The sequence below is a fragment of the Oryctolagus cuniculus genome, chromosome X (genome assembly GCF_964237555.1).
Source record: "Oryctolagus cuniculus chromosome X, mOryCun1.1, whole genome shotgun sequence".
NCBI lineage: Eukaryota > Metazoa > Chordata > Mammalia > Lagomorpha > Leporidae > Oryctolagus > Oryctolagus cuniculus.
In genome coordinates, this window is record NC_091453.1 from 32531860 (window position 1) to 32548898 (window position 17039).

The 17039-nt window shown below is 42.1% G+C and overlaps 1 protein-coding gene across 8 annotated transcripts in view; it reads left to right on the plus strand.

The window, feature by feature from the left end:
- Positions 1–17039, plus strand: part of JADE3 (jade family PHD finger 3) — a 159355-nt gene that overhangs the window by 71217 nt on the left and 71099 nt on the right. For 7 of the 8 annotated variants that reach the window (XM_051827046.2, XM_051827043.2, XM_008272525.4 and 4 more), the window contains 2 exons: positions 1830–1886; positions 2657–2736. In XM_051827046.2, coding sequence (XP_051683006.1) covers positions 1841–1886; positions 2657–2736 — 126 coding nt within the window. In that variant the 5' untranslated portion in view covers positions 1830–1840. Of the gene's footprint in view, positions 1–1828; positions 1887–2656; positions 2737–17039 lie in introns of those variants that run through there. The other variant, XM_017349751.3, reaches the window with a different exon arrangement.

Genomic DNA, 17039 nt, shown 5'->3' on the forward strand with positions numbered 1-17039 from the left:
ATGCAGGTGCAGGGCCCAAGCACTTGGGCCATCCTCCACTGCCTTCCCAGGCCATAGCAGAAAGCTGGCCTGGAAGAGGGGCAACCGGGACAGAATCCGGCACCCCGAACGGGACTAGAACCCAGGGTGCCGGCGCCACAGGTGGAGGATTATCCTGTTGAGCCACGGTGCCAGCCCTCTATAAGCTTTTTAACCTACAGTTTGCTGTTGTGTTTCGTAATTTCTCAATAGTCATGTACTTGGATTTCTACCTACTCGGTAGATTTTAGGCGATTTGAAGACAGTATCCCTGACCTTTATTCCTTGTGGAGTAATTACAGTATCATTTTGTATATTGTGGCACATAAAAGATTGTCATTCACTGACGGTTTCACTGTCTTTCCTAGTTTATATTTTTAGTACTTCCTTTGTAATTTAAGAACTTAATTGTGTCTTCCTTTTTCTTACACTCTAGTGCTGGTATATTCCCATAAGGATAATGCCTCTTTTTTACCTGTCATTGGCCACATTCTGAGAAGGACACTTGACATTAGAAATTTTAGTCCAAAGCATACTCAGTCTTTACAATACAATATAGGAGCTTTCTATAACATTCCTTGTGATGTACATATAATCATAGTTGGATTAGGCTACTTGTTTGGGAGATGGGGACAGGGAGAGAGTAATAAGGAGGGAGAAAGAATAGGCAGAAAAACTATAGTCACGATCTTTAAAAAAAAAAAAAATTTACGGGCTGCCGCTGTGGTGTAGTAGGTTAAGCCTCTGCCTGCGGCTCCCATATGGGGTGCCAGTTAGTGTCCCAGCTGCTCCACCTCTGATCTGGCTCTCTGATTATGGCCTGAGAAGATAGTGGAAGATGGTCCCCCTGTACCTACATGGGAGATTTGGAGAAAGCTCCTGTCTCCTGGCTTTAGGTTGGCTCAGCTCCAGCCGTTGTGACCATTTGGGGAGTAAACCAGTGGATGGAAGATCTCTCTGTCTCTCCTTCTGTCTCTCTGTAACTCTGCCTCTCGAATAAATAAATAAAATCTTTTAAAAAATATTTATTTGAGAAACAGAGTTCTCATCAGGTGGTTCATTCCACAAATGCCCATGACGGCTGGGACTATGCCAAGGCCAAAGCCAGGAGCTGAAAACTCAATCCAGGTTTCCCACATGGGTGGTAGAAACTCAATTACTTGAGCCATTACCACTGCTTCCCAGGGTTTGCATTAGCAGGAAGCCGGAGTCAGGATCTGGAGGCAGTATCAAACCCAGGCACTCTGATATGGGATATGAGTTTCTTGATTGCTAGGCCAAATGCCCACTTCATGTACTCTTAAAGGTGGGAAGTACCTCACTTGTTCTTTTTTCAGCCCAAGTATGTCTGATGCTTTTCAGCTTTGGCTCTTGACAGCTTGGCCTTCAATAACTGCTTTATCCTTTCCTGGTTCTTCCTTACTGGCAATCCCTGGCTGGCAACATCCCTTTGGCTGCCCCCTTTGGTTTTTGTTTTTTGCTTTTTTTTTTTTTTTTTTTTTTAAGACAGTGCACTTCCGATGTGGCTACTTCTGAGGTTCCAGCCAGTGCTGTACCATTCATACCCTGTGAATTGGGCTTCCTCCTAAGGCTAATATGTGGCTTTGCCCAATCATCAGCACACTTTGTGTTAGAGAATTTGGTAGTACTCTTTTTCCCATTACTCTAGGTCATTTGAGAATATTATTGACAGAAATATTCAAGTTGTGTGATATAGTTGCTGCTGCTTCTGGGATCTGTGAGACAGCATTGACTGCTTTCTGGGTTGGATATGTGTGGACTATTTCAATCACTATTGTTCTCTTTCCCAGGATGCTCCAGGATGAAACGCCATAGGCCTTTCAGCAGCAGTGACAGTTCAGATGAGTGTGAGTAGAACTGGCTGGCAGCTGGTAACCCCTTTATCTTATACCCCTTGAGGATTTCTTCTTTGACTTGATAACAAACCATTTCATGCTTCCAGTTAAAATCAGTGTTTCTGGGAAGGAAAGTTCAGGGCACCGTTTTCTTATTCATTTAAATTTCATCACAGATGGATAAATTTGGTAGAATAATTGGTTTTGTGTGGCATATAACATTTTATTTTTTACTTTTCACATACTTAAGCAACAAAAGCCAAATCTAGTAATGCTTTAACAGAGCTTCTCTAGAAAGTAAGAAAAGTGTGAGGTTACATAAATTGTAGGTCTTGATTCTAATTGTAGCTAAGGCACTAAATATTTTACCATGGGTCAGTTATAATTTGTGAAATGCAACAACCTTATTAACAATAGCCTTTAGGGAAGTTCTGAAGGATATACAGATTACTTGCTTCACAGTTTCAATTTCTACATTTATATATATTTTTTCTAGGTGGGACATGAATTTTGTTAGTCCAAAATGTTGTAAGGTGTGGTTACATCCAGTTAAGTCTTCCCAGCCTTAGCTTTGTTGAAACTTTTGTACTCTGGGAAGGCACCTATAAATGAATTCCATTATAAGGTTCTCTTGGGTATATTTTAACTTCTTTAGTAGTGTGAAATCTTTCTGGTTTTTTTTTTGTGGCACTAAAGGAAAACATAATATTTTACCTTTCATAGTCCCTTAAAAGATATTCCGTTATATTAGGGGGTAATAATTTTCTAATTATCTTTTGCAGGTCCTTCTACTTCCTTTACTTCTGGCCCAATGTATAGGAGCAAGTTAAAAATCCCAAAGGAACACAAGAAGCCTGCTGAGGTGAGATCAGATATTCAGCTTTTAGAATTAAAAAAAAAAGTCCAACAGACATCTCTTTTCCACATACTTGCAATACCCAAAATGTGAAGATGTGAAAAGTAAAGTTTGTGCTAATGGATAGGCTTCTGTTCTGATGAACTTTTTTTGTTTTTTTGATAAAGATTCCACACTGTGATTTCATTTTTGTGATGACACTAAGTGCCTGGCTTTAGAATATCCCTTTCATTGCCAGGAAGTCAAAGGGAGCCAGACTGGGGGAATTAGGAAGGATCCAGAGATCTTCTGGACTTTGATCGGAAGGAGCTAAGCTGGCAGGTGGGAAATGATATAGGGAGGGATAGGAAAGGAGATTGTGAAAGGACTAGCTTAGGATCTGGACTGTGAGTGATAATGATAGCATCTTATAACCTTGAGCCTGATAGCCCAGGAAGAATAGGGCCCTGTTTGTGAGGCTAGTAATATTCTGCCAAAGGGCTGCACATGCCATGGTTGGACTTGGATTTGATCATGGTATAGCGGATCCTACAGACTTTCCTTTTAAAAAAAAAAAAAATTTATTTATTTACTTGAAAGTCAGAGTTACACAGAGAGAGAAGGAGAGGCAGAGAGAGAGGTCTTCCATCCACTGGTTCACTCCCCAGATGGCTGCATCAGCTGGAGCTGAGCCAATCCGAAGTCAGGAGCCAGGAGCTTCTTCTGGGTCTCCCATGAGGGTGCAGGGGCCCAAGGGCTTGGGCCATCTTCCACTGCTTTCCCAGGCCATAGCAGAGAGGTGGATCAGAAGTGGAGCAGCCAGGTTTCGAACTGGCACCCATATGGGATGCTGGCACTGCAGATGGCGGCTTTACCTGCTACACCACAGCACTAGCCCCCAGACTTTTCCTTTGTAGTAATTAAATGACGAAAAACTAACCTTGTTTGTCTTCACTTGTACCATGAGTAGACTTTCCTGGCATTAAAGGAAAAGAGAATATGATAGCTATCTGTTGCTGCATTACAAATTATCACAATTAGTGACTTAAGGCAGCACACATTTATAATCTCAATTTCTGTAGGTCAAGAGTCTGGGCACTGCATAACTAGGTTCTGTGTTCAGGGTCTTTAAAGGCTGCAGTCACTGCGTTAACCAGGATGTATTCTCATCTGGAGGCTTGAGTAGAGAAGAATTCACTTCTAAGGTCATTCAAGTTATTGGCATAACTCATTTTGAAACTGGAGGACCCTGTTTTGTGGTTCTTAGCAGAGAACTACTCCCAGTTCTGAAGGCCATTTACAGTTCCTTGCCATGTGACCCTCTCTGTAAGTCTTCTCATAACATAGCAGCTTATGTTTTCAGAGCCAGTAAGGAGAAAGAGTCTTTCCCTTCAGTCTGCTAAGATGGAGTCTTATGTAGCATAAGTATGGAGGTGACATCCTATTATGTTTTCCATATTCTATTAGTTAGAAGTAAATCACTGTGGCGCAGCGGGTTAACACCCTGGCCTAAAGTGCCAGCATCCCATATGGGCACTGGTTCTAGTCCCGGCTGTTCCTCTTCCGGTCCAGCTCTCTGCTATGGCCTGGGAAAGCAGTAGAAAATGGCCCAAGTCCTTGGGCCCCTGCACCTGTGTGGGAGACCCAGCGGAAGCTCCTGGCTCCTGGCTTCAGATCAGCGTAGCTCCGGCCGTTGCTGCCATCTGGGGAGTGAACCAGCGGATGGAAAACTCCTCTCTCTGTCTTTACCTCTCTGTAACTCTAAAAAATATTTATTTGAAAGGCAGAATGAGAGAGAGAGAGAGAGAGAGAGAGAGAGAGAGAGAGGTCTTCCATCCACTGGCTCACTCCCCAAATGGCTACAATGGCATGGTCTGGGTCAGGCCAAAGCAAGGAGCTAGGAGCCTCCTCTAGGTCTCCCACATGGATACAGGGGCTCATGCACTTGGGCCATCCTCCACTGCCTTTCCAGGTGCATTAGCAGGGAGCTGGATCAGAAGTGGAACAGCCAAGATTTAAACCGGCACTCATATGGGATGCTGAAATCCCAGGCAGCGGCTTTACCCACTAAGACACAACACTAGCCCTTCAAATGTCACTTTTCATTCCCTCCTTTTGCCAGAGATTTTTCTGGGTAGAACAGAATATCAGAATATATTTATATGAGGGTACTTCAGGAAGTTTGTGAAAAATGGAATAAATTTATTTGAGTGCAAACAAAATTTGAATTCACATATACAAGGAATCTTCAAAAAGTTCATGAAAAATGTATATTGTGGGGAGCCAGCATTGTAGCACAGTGAGTTAAGCCACCACTTAGAGTACCAACTTCTCATAAGAGTGCCAGTTCAAGTCCAGCCCCTGATAATATGCCTGGGAAGGCAACAAAGATGGCCTAAGTGTTTCCCCTGCTGCCCATGTGGGAAACTTGGATTGACTTTCTGGTTCCTGGCTTCAGGCTGGCAGAGATCTGACTGTTACAGGCATTTGGGGAATGAATCAGTAAATAGAAGATCTCTCTCTCTTTTTCTCTCTGTCTCTTCCTCTCTCTGCCTTTCAAATAAATAGATAAATAAATCTTTAACAGTGTTCATATGAAAAGCTATGCATAGATTTCAAACATTTTTGGCATCAAAATAAACTTATCCTTTAATTCCATTGTCAGTGAACTTTTTGAAGTATCCTTGTGTGTGTCTGTTGTACAGAAAATCTTAGGGAATATAATGCACATAAAGAAGAGTGGAAGAAATTTTCTATCTATCCATAGGAGGTTTTTGTTACATTTGAGAGAGTGACAGAGAGAAAGAGAAGGAGAGGTCTTCCATCCACTGGTTCACTCCCCAAATGGCCACAAATGCCAGAGCTGGCACAGTCCGAAGCCAGGTGCTTGGAGCTACTTCTGGGTCTACCATGCTAGAGCAGGGGCCCAAGCACTTGGGCCATCTTCTACTGCTTTCCCATGGCATAGCAGAGAGCTGGACCAGAAGAGGAGCAGCCAGGATACAGGCTGTTGCCCAAATGGGATGCCAGCACCACAGGCGGAGGCTTAGCCCACTGCTCCACACCACCGGCCCCCATAGGAGGTTTTGACTGTGGAATAATTAGAAAGAAATCTTGTTACATTAGGAGGACAGCCAGTCCCAGGACATAAAGCAATTTTAAGGGCTCTGAATCTTGATGTCTGCTGCCAGGTCAGTGGAAATGGCAGTCTTTGTTGCAAAAGATAAGGAACATGGGCTGCTAGAAGAAAATTTTCTCATTTATAGTTCACATTCTGTTGTAAAAGAACCTGGTGATATTGTAAGACAAAACTAGCCTTATCCTTAATGAGCTTGATTCTGTTCTGCTTTGTTGGCTTGTTTCTCTCCATGAAAAACAAATGTGAAATCATTTGTTTTATCACCCTAAGATGAACATTATCATACTTAACTTCTCATAGCTACCATTTATTGAAGGAGGTATCTGTACTAAGAGCTTTCTTTATATTACATAATCTGATTGTTTCCCAAACTTAAACAATTGAGATTCTTCGTGGATGCTTGTTAAAGATATTGATTCCAGACACACCCAGCCTATGACCCTAATGAATTAGTGTTTTCAAGGAAGGTGCCTGTGATCTAGTTAGTGTTTAAAAAATGGCTCAGGTGATTTTTATGATCAGGCACATTGGGAAAATAATATACTCTTGTTTCATTCTCTCAATAGTACCGTAAAGTAGGTACTGTTCTTTCTGCAGATGATAAATCTGAGGCTTAGAGAAGTTACTGTCCCAGAGTCACACAAATAAGAACAGAGCTGAAAATCAAGTTTTGGTTCATCTGAATCCTGTCCTGTTAACCAGTATGCACTGTACACATTATGTAAAGTACAATAATTTTTAGTATTTTCTTTCTTTTTTAAAAATGTAATGTATATGAGTGAAATTGGCATCTTTTCTAAGATTCGTTTATTTATTTGAAAGTAGAGATACAGAGAGAGAAGTGTTCCATCCACTGGTTAACTCACCAAGTGGCCACAACCACCAGGGCAGGACCATGCCAAAGCCAGAAGGCAGGAGTTTCATCCAGGTCTCCCACATGGGTGCAGCGGCCCAGGCACTTTCACCATCTTCCGCTGCCTTCTCAGGAGCATTAGCAGGGAGCTGGATCAGAAGTGGAGCAGCCAGGACTCAAACCAGTGCCCATTGGGATGCCAGCGCTGCAGGCAGGGGCTTTACCCACTATGTCACAGTGCTGGCCCCTTATTAGATATTTTCTAAAACTTTAAGCAGTTAAGAAATAGTGGACTGGGGCAGGCGCTATGGTATAGCGGATAAAGCCTCCACCTGTAGTACCGGCATCCCATATGGGTGCTGGTTCAAGTTCCTGCTGCTCCTCCTCTTATCCAGCTCTCTGCTGTGGCCTGGAGAAGAAGTAGAAGATGGCCCAAGTCTTTGGGCCCCTGCACCCGCGTGGGAGACTGGGAAGAAGCTCCTGGCCCCTAGCTTTGGATTGGCGCAGATCCAGCCGATGCAGCCAATGGGGAGTGAACCAGCGGATGCAAGACCTCTCTCTCTCTCTCTCTCTCTTTCTCTTTCTCTCTCTGCCTTTCCTTTTCTCTCTGTGTAACTCTGACTTTCAAATAAATAAATACATCTTTAAAAAAAGAAATAGTGGACTCAGCAGATGTATAGCCTACTGGTTCAAATGTCTGCATCCCAAATCAGAGTGCCTGGATTGATTCTCAGCTTCAGTTCCCAAGTTCAGCATCCTGCCAGTGCCAATTCTTGGAGACAGTGGTGGTGACTCAAGTAAATAGGTCCTGTCACCCACTGAGAGACCTGGATTGTGTTCTGAGCTCCTGGCTCCAACCTCACTTGTTACGGGCATTTAGGGAGTGAACCAGAGAATATGAGCTCTCTCTCCATTCATCTGTGTGTGTGTGTATGTCTGTCTGCCTCTGCCTTCCCTTTGTCTCTCCTTATCTTCCTCCATCCCTGCCTCTTAAATACAATTTTTAAAATAATATCTTCTTAGGGGCCGGCACTGAGCAGTAGCAAGTAAAGTTGCCACCTGCAGTGCCGGCATCTCATATGGGCACCAGTTCGAGTCCCGGTTGCTCCACTTCCAATCCAGCTCTCTGCTGTGGCCTGGGAAAGTAGTAGAAGACATCCCAAGTCCTTGGGCCCCTGTACCCACATGGGAGACCTGGAAGAAGCTCCTGGCTCCTGGCTTCGGATCGGCTCAGCCAATTGGGGAGTAAACCAACGGATGGAAGACCTCTCTCTCTTTCTCTGCCCCTCCTTCTCTCTCTGTGTAACTCCAATTTTCAAATAAAATAAATCTTTTTTTAAATTTTTTGACAGGCAGAGTGGACAGTGAGAGAGAGAGACAGAGAGAAAGGTCTTCCTTCTGCCGTTGGTTCACCCTCCAATGGCCGTCACAGCCAGCGCACAGCGCTGATCCGATGGCAGGAGCCAGGTACTTATCCTGGCCTCCCATGGGGTGCAGGGCCCAAGTACTTGGGCCATCCTCCACTGCACTCCCTGGCCACAGCAGAGAGCTGGCCTGGAAGAGGGGCAACCGGGACAGAATCCGGCGCCCCGACTGGGACTAGAACCCTGTGTGCCGGCGCCGCAAGGTGGAGGATTAGCCTAGTGAGCCACGGTGCCGGTCTTAAATAAATCTTTAAAAAATATATATCTTTTTTAAAAAGAAATGAGATGGCACAATTTTCTCATGTAGTTAACGATCAAAATTTAAATTTCTGTGATGAAGGGAGAGCAAAGCTTGAGAATAAAGAAAAGCAAATGTCTGGAATCGAATAGGGGCTGGGAAATTCAGGCAGTGAGGAAAACATGGAAGGAACCTTTGGTAGAGAAATAGAAGTAGGAATTGGTAGAGATGAGAAGCATTTACTGAGCCTAGCCTGTTAGTTAACCCATATGTGTCCTAATACAAGAAAACCTATTCCAGGTGTGCACATTTGGCCTACTGGTTAAGAAGGCTGTGAAACACCTGGGTTTGATACCTGCCTCTGGCTCCTGGCCCCAACTTCCTGATAATGAGAACCTTGGATGGCAGCGGTGATGGCTCAAGTAATTGTGTTCCTGCCACCCATGTGGGAGACATAGATTGAGTTTCCTTTTTTTTTTTTAAGATTTATTTTATTTATTTGAAAGACAAAGTTACAGAGAGAGGTAGAGCCAGAGAGAGAAAGAGGTCTTCCACCCACTGGCTCACTTCCAAATGGCTTCAACGGCTGGAGCTGAGCTGATCTGAAGCCAGGAGCCGGGAGCTTCTTCCGGGTCTCCCAAGCAGGTGCAGGGGCCCAAGGACTCGGGCCATCTCCTACTGCTTTCCCAGGCCATAGCAGAAAGCTGGATCAGAAGAGGAGCAGCCGGGACTCAAACAGGCGCGCCCATATGGGATGCGGGCACTGAAGGCCAGGGCTTTAAACCTGCTGTGCCACAGCTCCAGCCCCGATTGAGTTTCTAATTCTTGGCTTTCACGGGCCCAGTCCCAGCCATTTGTGGGCATTTTGGAGTGTCGAACAGCAGATAAGAGCTCTCTCTCTATTTGTCTATCAAATAAATAAATAAATTTTTAAAAAAGGGAAGTCGTTTTTCATTTAAAAAGAGGAATACATTTTCCTGGTATTTCTTATTGTTCATCTTTTATGTCCATTTCTGTTTGTTTTATATACTTAGGGAAATTGAGAATTCATTACTTCTTTTACTCAGTATTTCTGAAAAACATTCTTTTATCGTCCAAAACACTAGTTCATCCAGATTCAGCCTTATTTTTTTCCTAATAAATTTTCTATTTGGGGGTAGTTTTAAATTTGCAAATTTACAAAGAATTGAGTATCCCATTCTCAGTTTCATTTTCCCTGAATGTTAACATCTTACATTATTATGGTACATTTGTCAAAACTGAAAAACCAATATTTGTACATTACTGTTAACTCTAGACTTCATTGGGATTTCATCAATTTTTTTCCACTGATGTTCCCTGTCTGTTCCAGGATTCAGTCCATAGAACCACATCACATTTAGTTATCATGTCTCCTCCATCTCCTCTGGTCTGTGACAGTTTCTCAGTTTGTCCTTGTTTTATATTACTTTGACAGTCTTGAATACTATTGACTATCCCGTACAATTTTCCCCAGTCTGAGTTTGTCCATTGTTTGTCTTCTGAGTAGAGTGTAATTATGGTTTTGGGAGGAAATATACTGAGATGATGTGCTCGTCTCATCACATTATTTTTAATTTTTAATTTTTATTTATTTATTTATTTTTTTTTATTTTTTGACAGGCAGAGTGGACAGTGAGAGAGAGAGACAGAGAGAAAGGTCTTCCTTTGCCGTTGGTTCACCCTCCAATGGCTGCCGCGGCCGGCGCGCTGCGGCCGGCGCACCGCGCTGATCCGATGGCAGGAGCCAGGAGCCAGGTGCTTTTCCTGGTCTCCCATGGGGTGCAGGGCCCAAGCACCTGGGCCATCCTCCACTGTACTCCCTGGCCACAGCAGAGGGCTGGCCTGGAAGAGGGGCAACCGGGACAGAATCCGGCGCCCCGACCGGGACTAGAACCCGGTGTGCCGGCGCCGCTAGGTGGAGGATTAGCCTACTGAGCCGCGGCGCCGGCTCGTCTCATCACATTATATCAGGGGACTTATCTTTTGATTTTAATGAGGTTTCTCCATTGTAAGATTACTATTTTCCCCTTTCACTATTCTGTTCTTGAAAGCAAGTCATTAAATATGGCCTGTCATTAAGACGACTAATGTTGGGCAGTGATTATTCTTTACCTCCTAAAGGGAAGAGTTACGATCAAAGCTTCTATAATGAACAGAGAACAAGATGTGAGACTAAAGAGAACAAATGTCTGGCATTGAACAGAGACTGAGAACCTAGACACCAAGGCTAACATGGAAGGATCTAATCCCGTGGTAGAAAAAGAGTAGAAATAAAATGTTTTTCTCCTTTTTGATTTGGGTTTATTTTGCTCTTCCAGATTCTTAGACGTGTGCTTAGGTTATTGATTAATAATATATCTTACAAATGTCATTTAATAATATTTTTAGGAAATATTTATCTCCATTAAAGTTATTTAATGATTCATATCAATACAGATTCATAGATATTTATTTTTGCTTTGGGTTATGATCTGTTGTGATTTGAACAAGATTTTACTCCCCAAAGTCATGCAGATCTTTAACCCCTAAGTCTAAGTTAACAGTTAATGGATTAATATTAAGGGTTAATAGATTAAGGGTAAAGACTTGATCCAACTATGGTATCTGAAAATGGGGCCTTTTGGAAGTGATTGGGTTTGATTAGATTGCTAAGGTAAAGTTCCATGAGCAAATCATGATGGCTGGGGCCGGTGCTGTGGCGCAGTGGGTTAACGCCCTGGCCTGAGGCGCCAGCATCCCATATGGGCGCTGGTTCTAGTCCCGGCTGCTCCACTTCTGATCCAGCTCTCTGCCATGGCCTGGGAAAGCAGTAGAAGATGGCCCAAGTCCTTGGGCCCCTGCACCCACATGGGAGATGGTGGGGGGGTGGGGTTGGAGAGGAAGCTCCTGGCTCCTGGCTTCAGATTGGCACCAACTGAGGAGTGAACCATTGGATAGAAGAACTCTCTCTCTGCCTCTCCTCTCTCTGTGTAACTCTGACTTTCAAATAAATAAATCTTTAAAAAGAAATCATGATGGCTTTATGAAGAGAGACACACAGACATGGAAAAAACCTGTTCCCTCTCTCTGTTTCCTCTCATGTGATCATTCTTCTGCCATTCATGTAACCATTCTTCTGGCTTCACAAGATGCCTAAACCAATGGATTGTGAATTTACCTGATCTTGGATTATGATCCTCCCAAACTATAAACTAAAATAAACTTTCTTCCTTCCTTCCTAAGTTGTTCCCCTCAGGTATTTTTTTTAAAGATTTATTTATTTATTTGAAAGAGTTACACAGAGAGAGGAGAGGCAGAAAGAAAGAGAGGTCTTCCATCACCTGATTCACTCCCCAGTTGGCCACAACGGCCAGAGCTGCACCAATCCGAAGCCAAGAGCCTCCTCCGGGTCTCCTACGTGGGTGCAGGGGCCCAAGGACTTGGGCCATCCTCCACTGCTCTCCCAGGCCATAGCAGACAGCTGCATCAGAAGTGGAGCAGCCGGGACATGAACTGCGCCCATATGGGATGCTGGCGCTTCAGGCCAGGGCGTTAACCCACTGCGCCTCAGCACCAGCACCCCTAGCATGTATTTTAAAGAAATAAAAAACTAATACATAGTCCAATACTACTACATAATTTAATTTGTTGTTCAAATTGTTTAAGTCAGTGAAATCATCTCTAATGTTGTCTTTTGAATTCCATTGACTTCTCCTAGTTTTATTATTTTCTTCCCTCTTGCTTTGGGTTTATTTTGCTCTTCTAGATTTTTGGGATGGGTGCATAGGTTATTAATTTTAGATTTTTCTTCTTTTCTTAATAGTTTTAGTGCTATAAATTTTTAACTTTGTTTTAGCTGATCACATTGATTTAGATGTTTATTTTTTTCTTTCAATTTAACATGTTTTTAATTTCTGTGAGACTCCTTTCAACTGTGGACTATTTAGGAGTATGTTGTTTCATTCCCAAGTGTTTGGAAACTTTCCTACTGCCTTTCTGGTACTTACTCTAGTTTGAGTCCATTTTTGTCAGAGAACATAGTCTATATGTGTTCAACTCTTTTCTATTCATCAAAGTTTATTTTTTAGCCTATAATATGGTTTATCTTGGTGAACATTCCATGGGCCCCTGAAAAGAATGTATATTCTGCTGTTGTTGGGTCCCTTTGGCTGATCATGTTCTTCTGTATCCTCAATGGTTTTCTGCTTAGAAGTTTTAGCAGTTGTTCAGAGAGGCCTGTAAAAGTCTCCAGTTGTAATTGTGGATTTACCTGTTTCTCCACTCAGTTCTGTCACTTTTGCTATATGTATTTTGCAGCTCTATTGTTAGGTGCATACACACTTGAGATTACTGTGTATACCTGGTAAGTTGACGCTTTTGCATATTGTAATACCCTTCTTTGTCTTTGGTAATTTCATTTGCTCTGAAGTCTACACTATTTTTATTGTAACAGCTGAAATGAAACCCTGGAACTTGCTCTATCTGTGACAAAGTACAAAGCAGATGAACACATGAGAAGGCAATTTTAGAAAATAAAAGTTTATCAGAAAGGAAAGATAAGAAACTCCTGTGAATATAGCCAGGAAGGGAGAGTTTCACTGTTTTCTTGTGCTAGGGGCTTATGAGTAAAACATCAAACATTTCTTACAGAACAAAGAAAAAACTCTATTTGGGGTCCTGTCTGGGAAGTTATTTCTCTTCACCATACTCCTGAGACTGGTCACAGGCAACTCCAGCCACAGGCCTTGTACGTGGCCTGAATCCAGAGCCTGCTTTTCTCCTGACTAATCAACGAAATTCTTTATGTCTCCTTCATTATCAAACTTGCTTCTTAGCTCAGACTGGTTTCTCAGCTAGGTTAAGAAAATTTTCCAAATTACTAAGGGGCCTTTTGTCCTCTCTGCCTTCCTACGATTTTTGTTCTGACTCCTTTCAGTATTAATATAGTTTCTGGATTTCTTTTGATTCATGATTTCATGAAATTTTTTCATCCATATACTTTCAATCTATATATATTTTGAATTAAGTTTCTCATAAATGATATAGAGTTGAGTCATTTTAAAAATGTACTGTCATGGTCTTCTGGTTAGTGTATTTAAACTATAACTGTTGGTGTAATTTGGCTTAAGTCTGTCATTTTACTGTTTATTTTTTATTTGTTCTTTGTTTTGTTGGTGTTCGTTCTCATTCCTCTGTTTTATTTTTCGCCTCTCTGTGGATTACTCACAATTTTTGGCATTCCATGTTGATTTGTCTGTAGTAATTTTTGAGTGTATATCTTTGTGTAGTTATTTGCTTCCTGCTCTTGGTATATTCTCTTTTACATATATAACTTATCATTCTCCTGATCTCTCATTTTACCACTTATAGTGACATGTAACTACTTTGCAACAATTTAATTTAGATCACCTCTATAATTGTCTTTTTTTAAAAAAGATTTAGTTAGTTATTTGAAAGGCAGAGTTGGGTGGGGGGACTTCTGTCTGCTAGTTCACTCTGCAAATGGCCAAAGGAGCTGGGATGATCTGAAACCAGGAGTCAGAAGCTTCCTCTGGGTCTCCCACGTGGGTGCAGGGATCCAAGGACTTGGACCATCTTCTGCTGCTTTCCCTGGCACATTAGCAGGGAGCTGGATGGGCAGTGGAGCAGCCAGGACTCAAACCAGAGCCCATATGGGATGCCAGTGCTGCAGGAGGCAGCTTTACTTGCTACACCACAGCGCCGGCCCCTGTAATTGTCTTACATATTTTATCTACATTCATTGAGAACCACATTAGATAATGTTATAATATTTGCTTCTAACCATCAAAGTTTTATCCAGCAAAGGATAGTTTATTTACCCATATTTGTCCTCTATTCTTGATGTTTCAGTTTTCCTTTATGTTTGAAGAAATTCCTTTATCCATTCTTTTATATTTTTTCCTTAAATTCGCTTTAAATTTTTTTAATACTCAATACTTATACATTTTATGAGGTACAGTGAAATATTTCAAAATATATACAAAGTGTAAACCAAACTAGGCCCTGGACTGGGGGCTAAAGCCTGGAGCCAGAAATTCAATCCAGGTCTCCCATGTGAATAGTAGGAACCCAGTTAATTATGCTGTTATTGCTGCCTCTCAGGTTCCACATTAGCAGGAAGCTGGTGTCAGGAGCAGAACCAGGTATCAAACCCAGGTATTCCAATATGGGATTCAGGTATCTCAACTAGTGTCTTAATCATTAGGTCAAACACCCATCCCCTAGGTATGGATTTCTTTAGGGTATGTTAAGCTTTCTAAATTTGCAGTTATGTTTTCCTCCCAAGTTTGGGAGATTTTCAGCCATTATATCTTCAGCTATTTTTTCAGTTCCACTTTATTTCTTTTCTCCTTTTGTCATTTAAATTACATAAATGTTAGATCTTTTGTTATTTTCCCACAGATCCCTCAAGTACTCCCCACCATCAGTTGAGTAATATCTTTTCTTGTTTACTGGTTCTTTCTTTTGTTGAGTCTATTCTTTAATTGAAACCAACCCAAAAGTGTGTTATTTCCATTGTTAATATCCCATTCTAAAATTTCAATTTAGTTATTCTTTCTTTCCTCTGCTTCTTTGCTGAGACTTTTTGGGTTTCTTTGTTTGCCTGTTCTTTCAAAAGTGTTTGTGGGGGTACACAGCATTTAAGATGCTGCTTATGGTACCCACAGCCCTTATCAGAGTACCTGCTTTAAGGGATGGCTGCTCTATTTCTGATCCAGCTTCCTGCTAATGCACACTCTGGGATGTAGCAGATGATAGCTTAAATACTTGGGTCACTGCCACCTACATGGGAGACATGGATTGAATTCTGGGATGCCGGCTTTAGCCTGACCCAGTTCTAGCTGTTGCAGGCATTTGTGGAGTGAACAAGTAGATGGGAGGTCAGTTTCTCTCTCTCTCTCCCTCTCCCCCAGCCCCTCTCCCTCCCCCTGCATTTCATATAGAATGAAAATTAATTTAATTAATATTTAAAAGTATTTATAATTTCTCATTGAAGCATTTTTATCATAGGTGCTGAAAAATTCTTGTTAGGTAATTCTGATATCTGTGTCATCCTGGTGTTAGTACCTATTGATTGTCTTTTCTCATTTCTAGATCTTAGTGTGGCGAAAGATTTTCTAGTGTATTCTGGACTTTTTGGGTATTATGTTATAAAACGCTGAGTCTTATTTAAATCTTCTCTTTTATCAGACTCATGCCTTAACTGGGCCAGTGGAGAAAGAGGATGTTGACTCATTACCACTAATTCCAGAATGCCTAGACTCCCCATCCTCATATCTCTCTGGGAAGTAGAGGAGTCTCATACTACTTAGTAGGGAAATCCTACTTTGTTTTTTTACTGGGAAATCCTCACTTTGTTGGCTTCACTGATAGTGGGAGGTGTGGTAGTGGTAAGGGGTATACTACTGATGGGTACAGATGACAGCCCAGGCTTCCTCCCTGTACTCTATTAATGCTACATTGAGGAGGAGGGACTTTTTTTTTTTTTGACAGGCAAAGTTAGACAGTGAGAGAGACAGAGAGAAAAGTCTTCCTTCCATTGGTTCACCCCCCAAATGGCCGCTATGGCTGGCTGCGCCGATCCGAAGTCAGGAGCCAGGCACTTCCTCCTGGCCCTCCCATGCGGGTGCAAGGCCCAAGCACTTGGGCCATCCTCCACTGCCTTCCCGGGCCACAGCAGAGAGCTGGAATGGAAGAGGGGCAACTGGGACAGAATCCGGTGCCCCAACTGGGACTAGAACCCGGGGTGCCGGCACTACAGGCGGAGGATTAGCCAAGTGAGCTGCAGCGCCGGCCCGAGGAGGGACCTTTAAGGTGGTATCCATTGATACCATATTAACCCTGTAAAAACATTTTTTACATCTGAAATATAATTCTCATAGCATATAATTCACCTATTTAAATGTATAATTCAGTGAGTTTTAGTATGTTCAGAGTTGTGTTATCATCATCAGTCTAAATTTAGAACCTTTTTAATCACTCCAAAAAGGAACCTTTTACCTATTATCAGTTACTCCCCAATCTCCTTAGCCCTAGTCCCTGACAACCACTAATCTTTACATCACTATGAATCTACCTATTCTACATATTTCATATAAATGAAATCATATAATATGTGGCCTTTTGTCGCTGGCTTCTTTCACTTTGCATGATGTTTTCTAGGTTCATCTCTGTCATAGCATGTACCAGTACCTCATTTCTTTTTATGGCTGGATAGCATTACATTGTATAAATATACCACATTTTATTTATCCATTCATCAGTTAATGGGCATATGGATTGTTTCCATTTTTTTAGATATTATTGGTAATTCTGCTATGAACATTCATGTATGAGTCTTTATGTGGACATATGTTTTCAGTTGTCTTGATCATAACACCTAAGAGTGGAATTGTTTAGTCATACAGTAATTCTGTTTAACCATTTGAGGAACTGCTAGGCTGTTTTCGGAAGCAGATTGATCATTTTTCAGTCCCATGAGCAATGCAGCAGGGCGTTTCAAATTTTGTTGCCATGGACACCAGAAACCATAATTTCTTCTAGTGACCTTGTTTTATCTCGCCTCTTGGCTTAGGTAGGATCTTTTTATGCTTGTCCTCAGAGATATTCTGTTTCTTGCAGCAGTCCCAGCTGTTAGCCAGTTATTACTGGAGA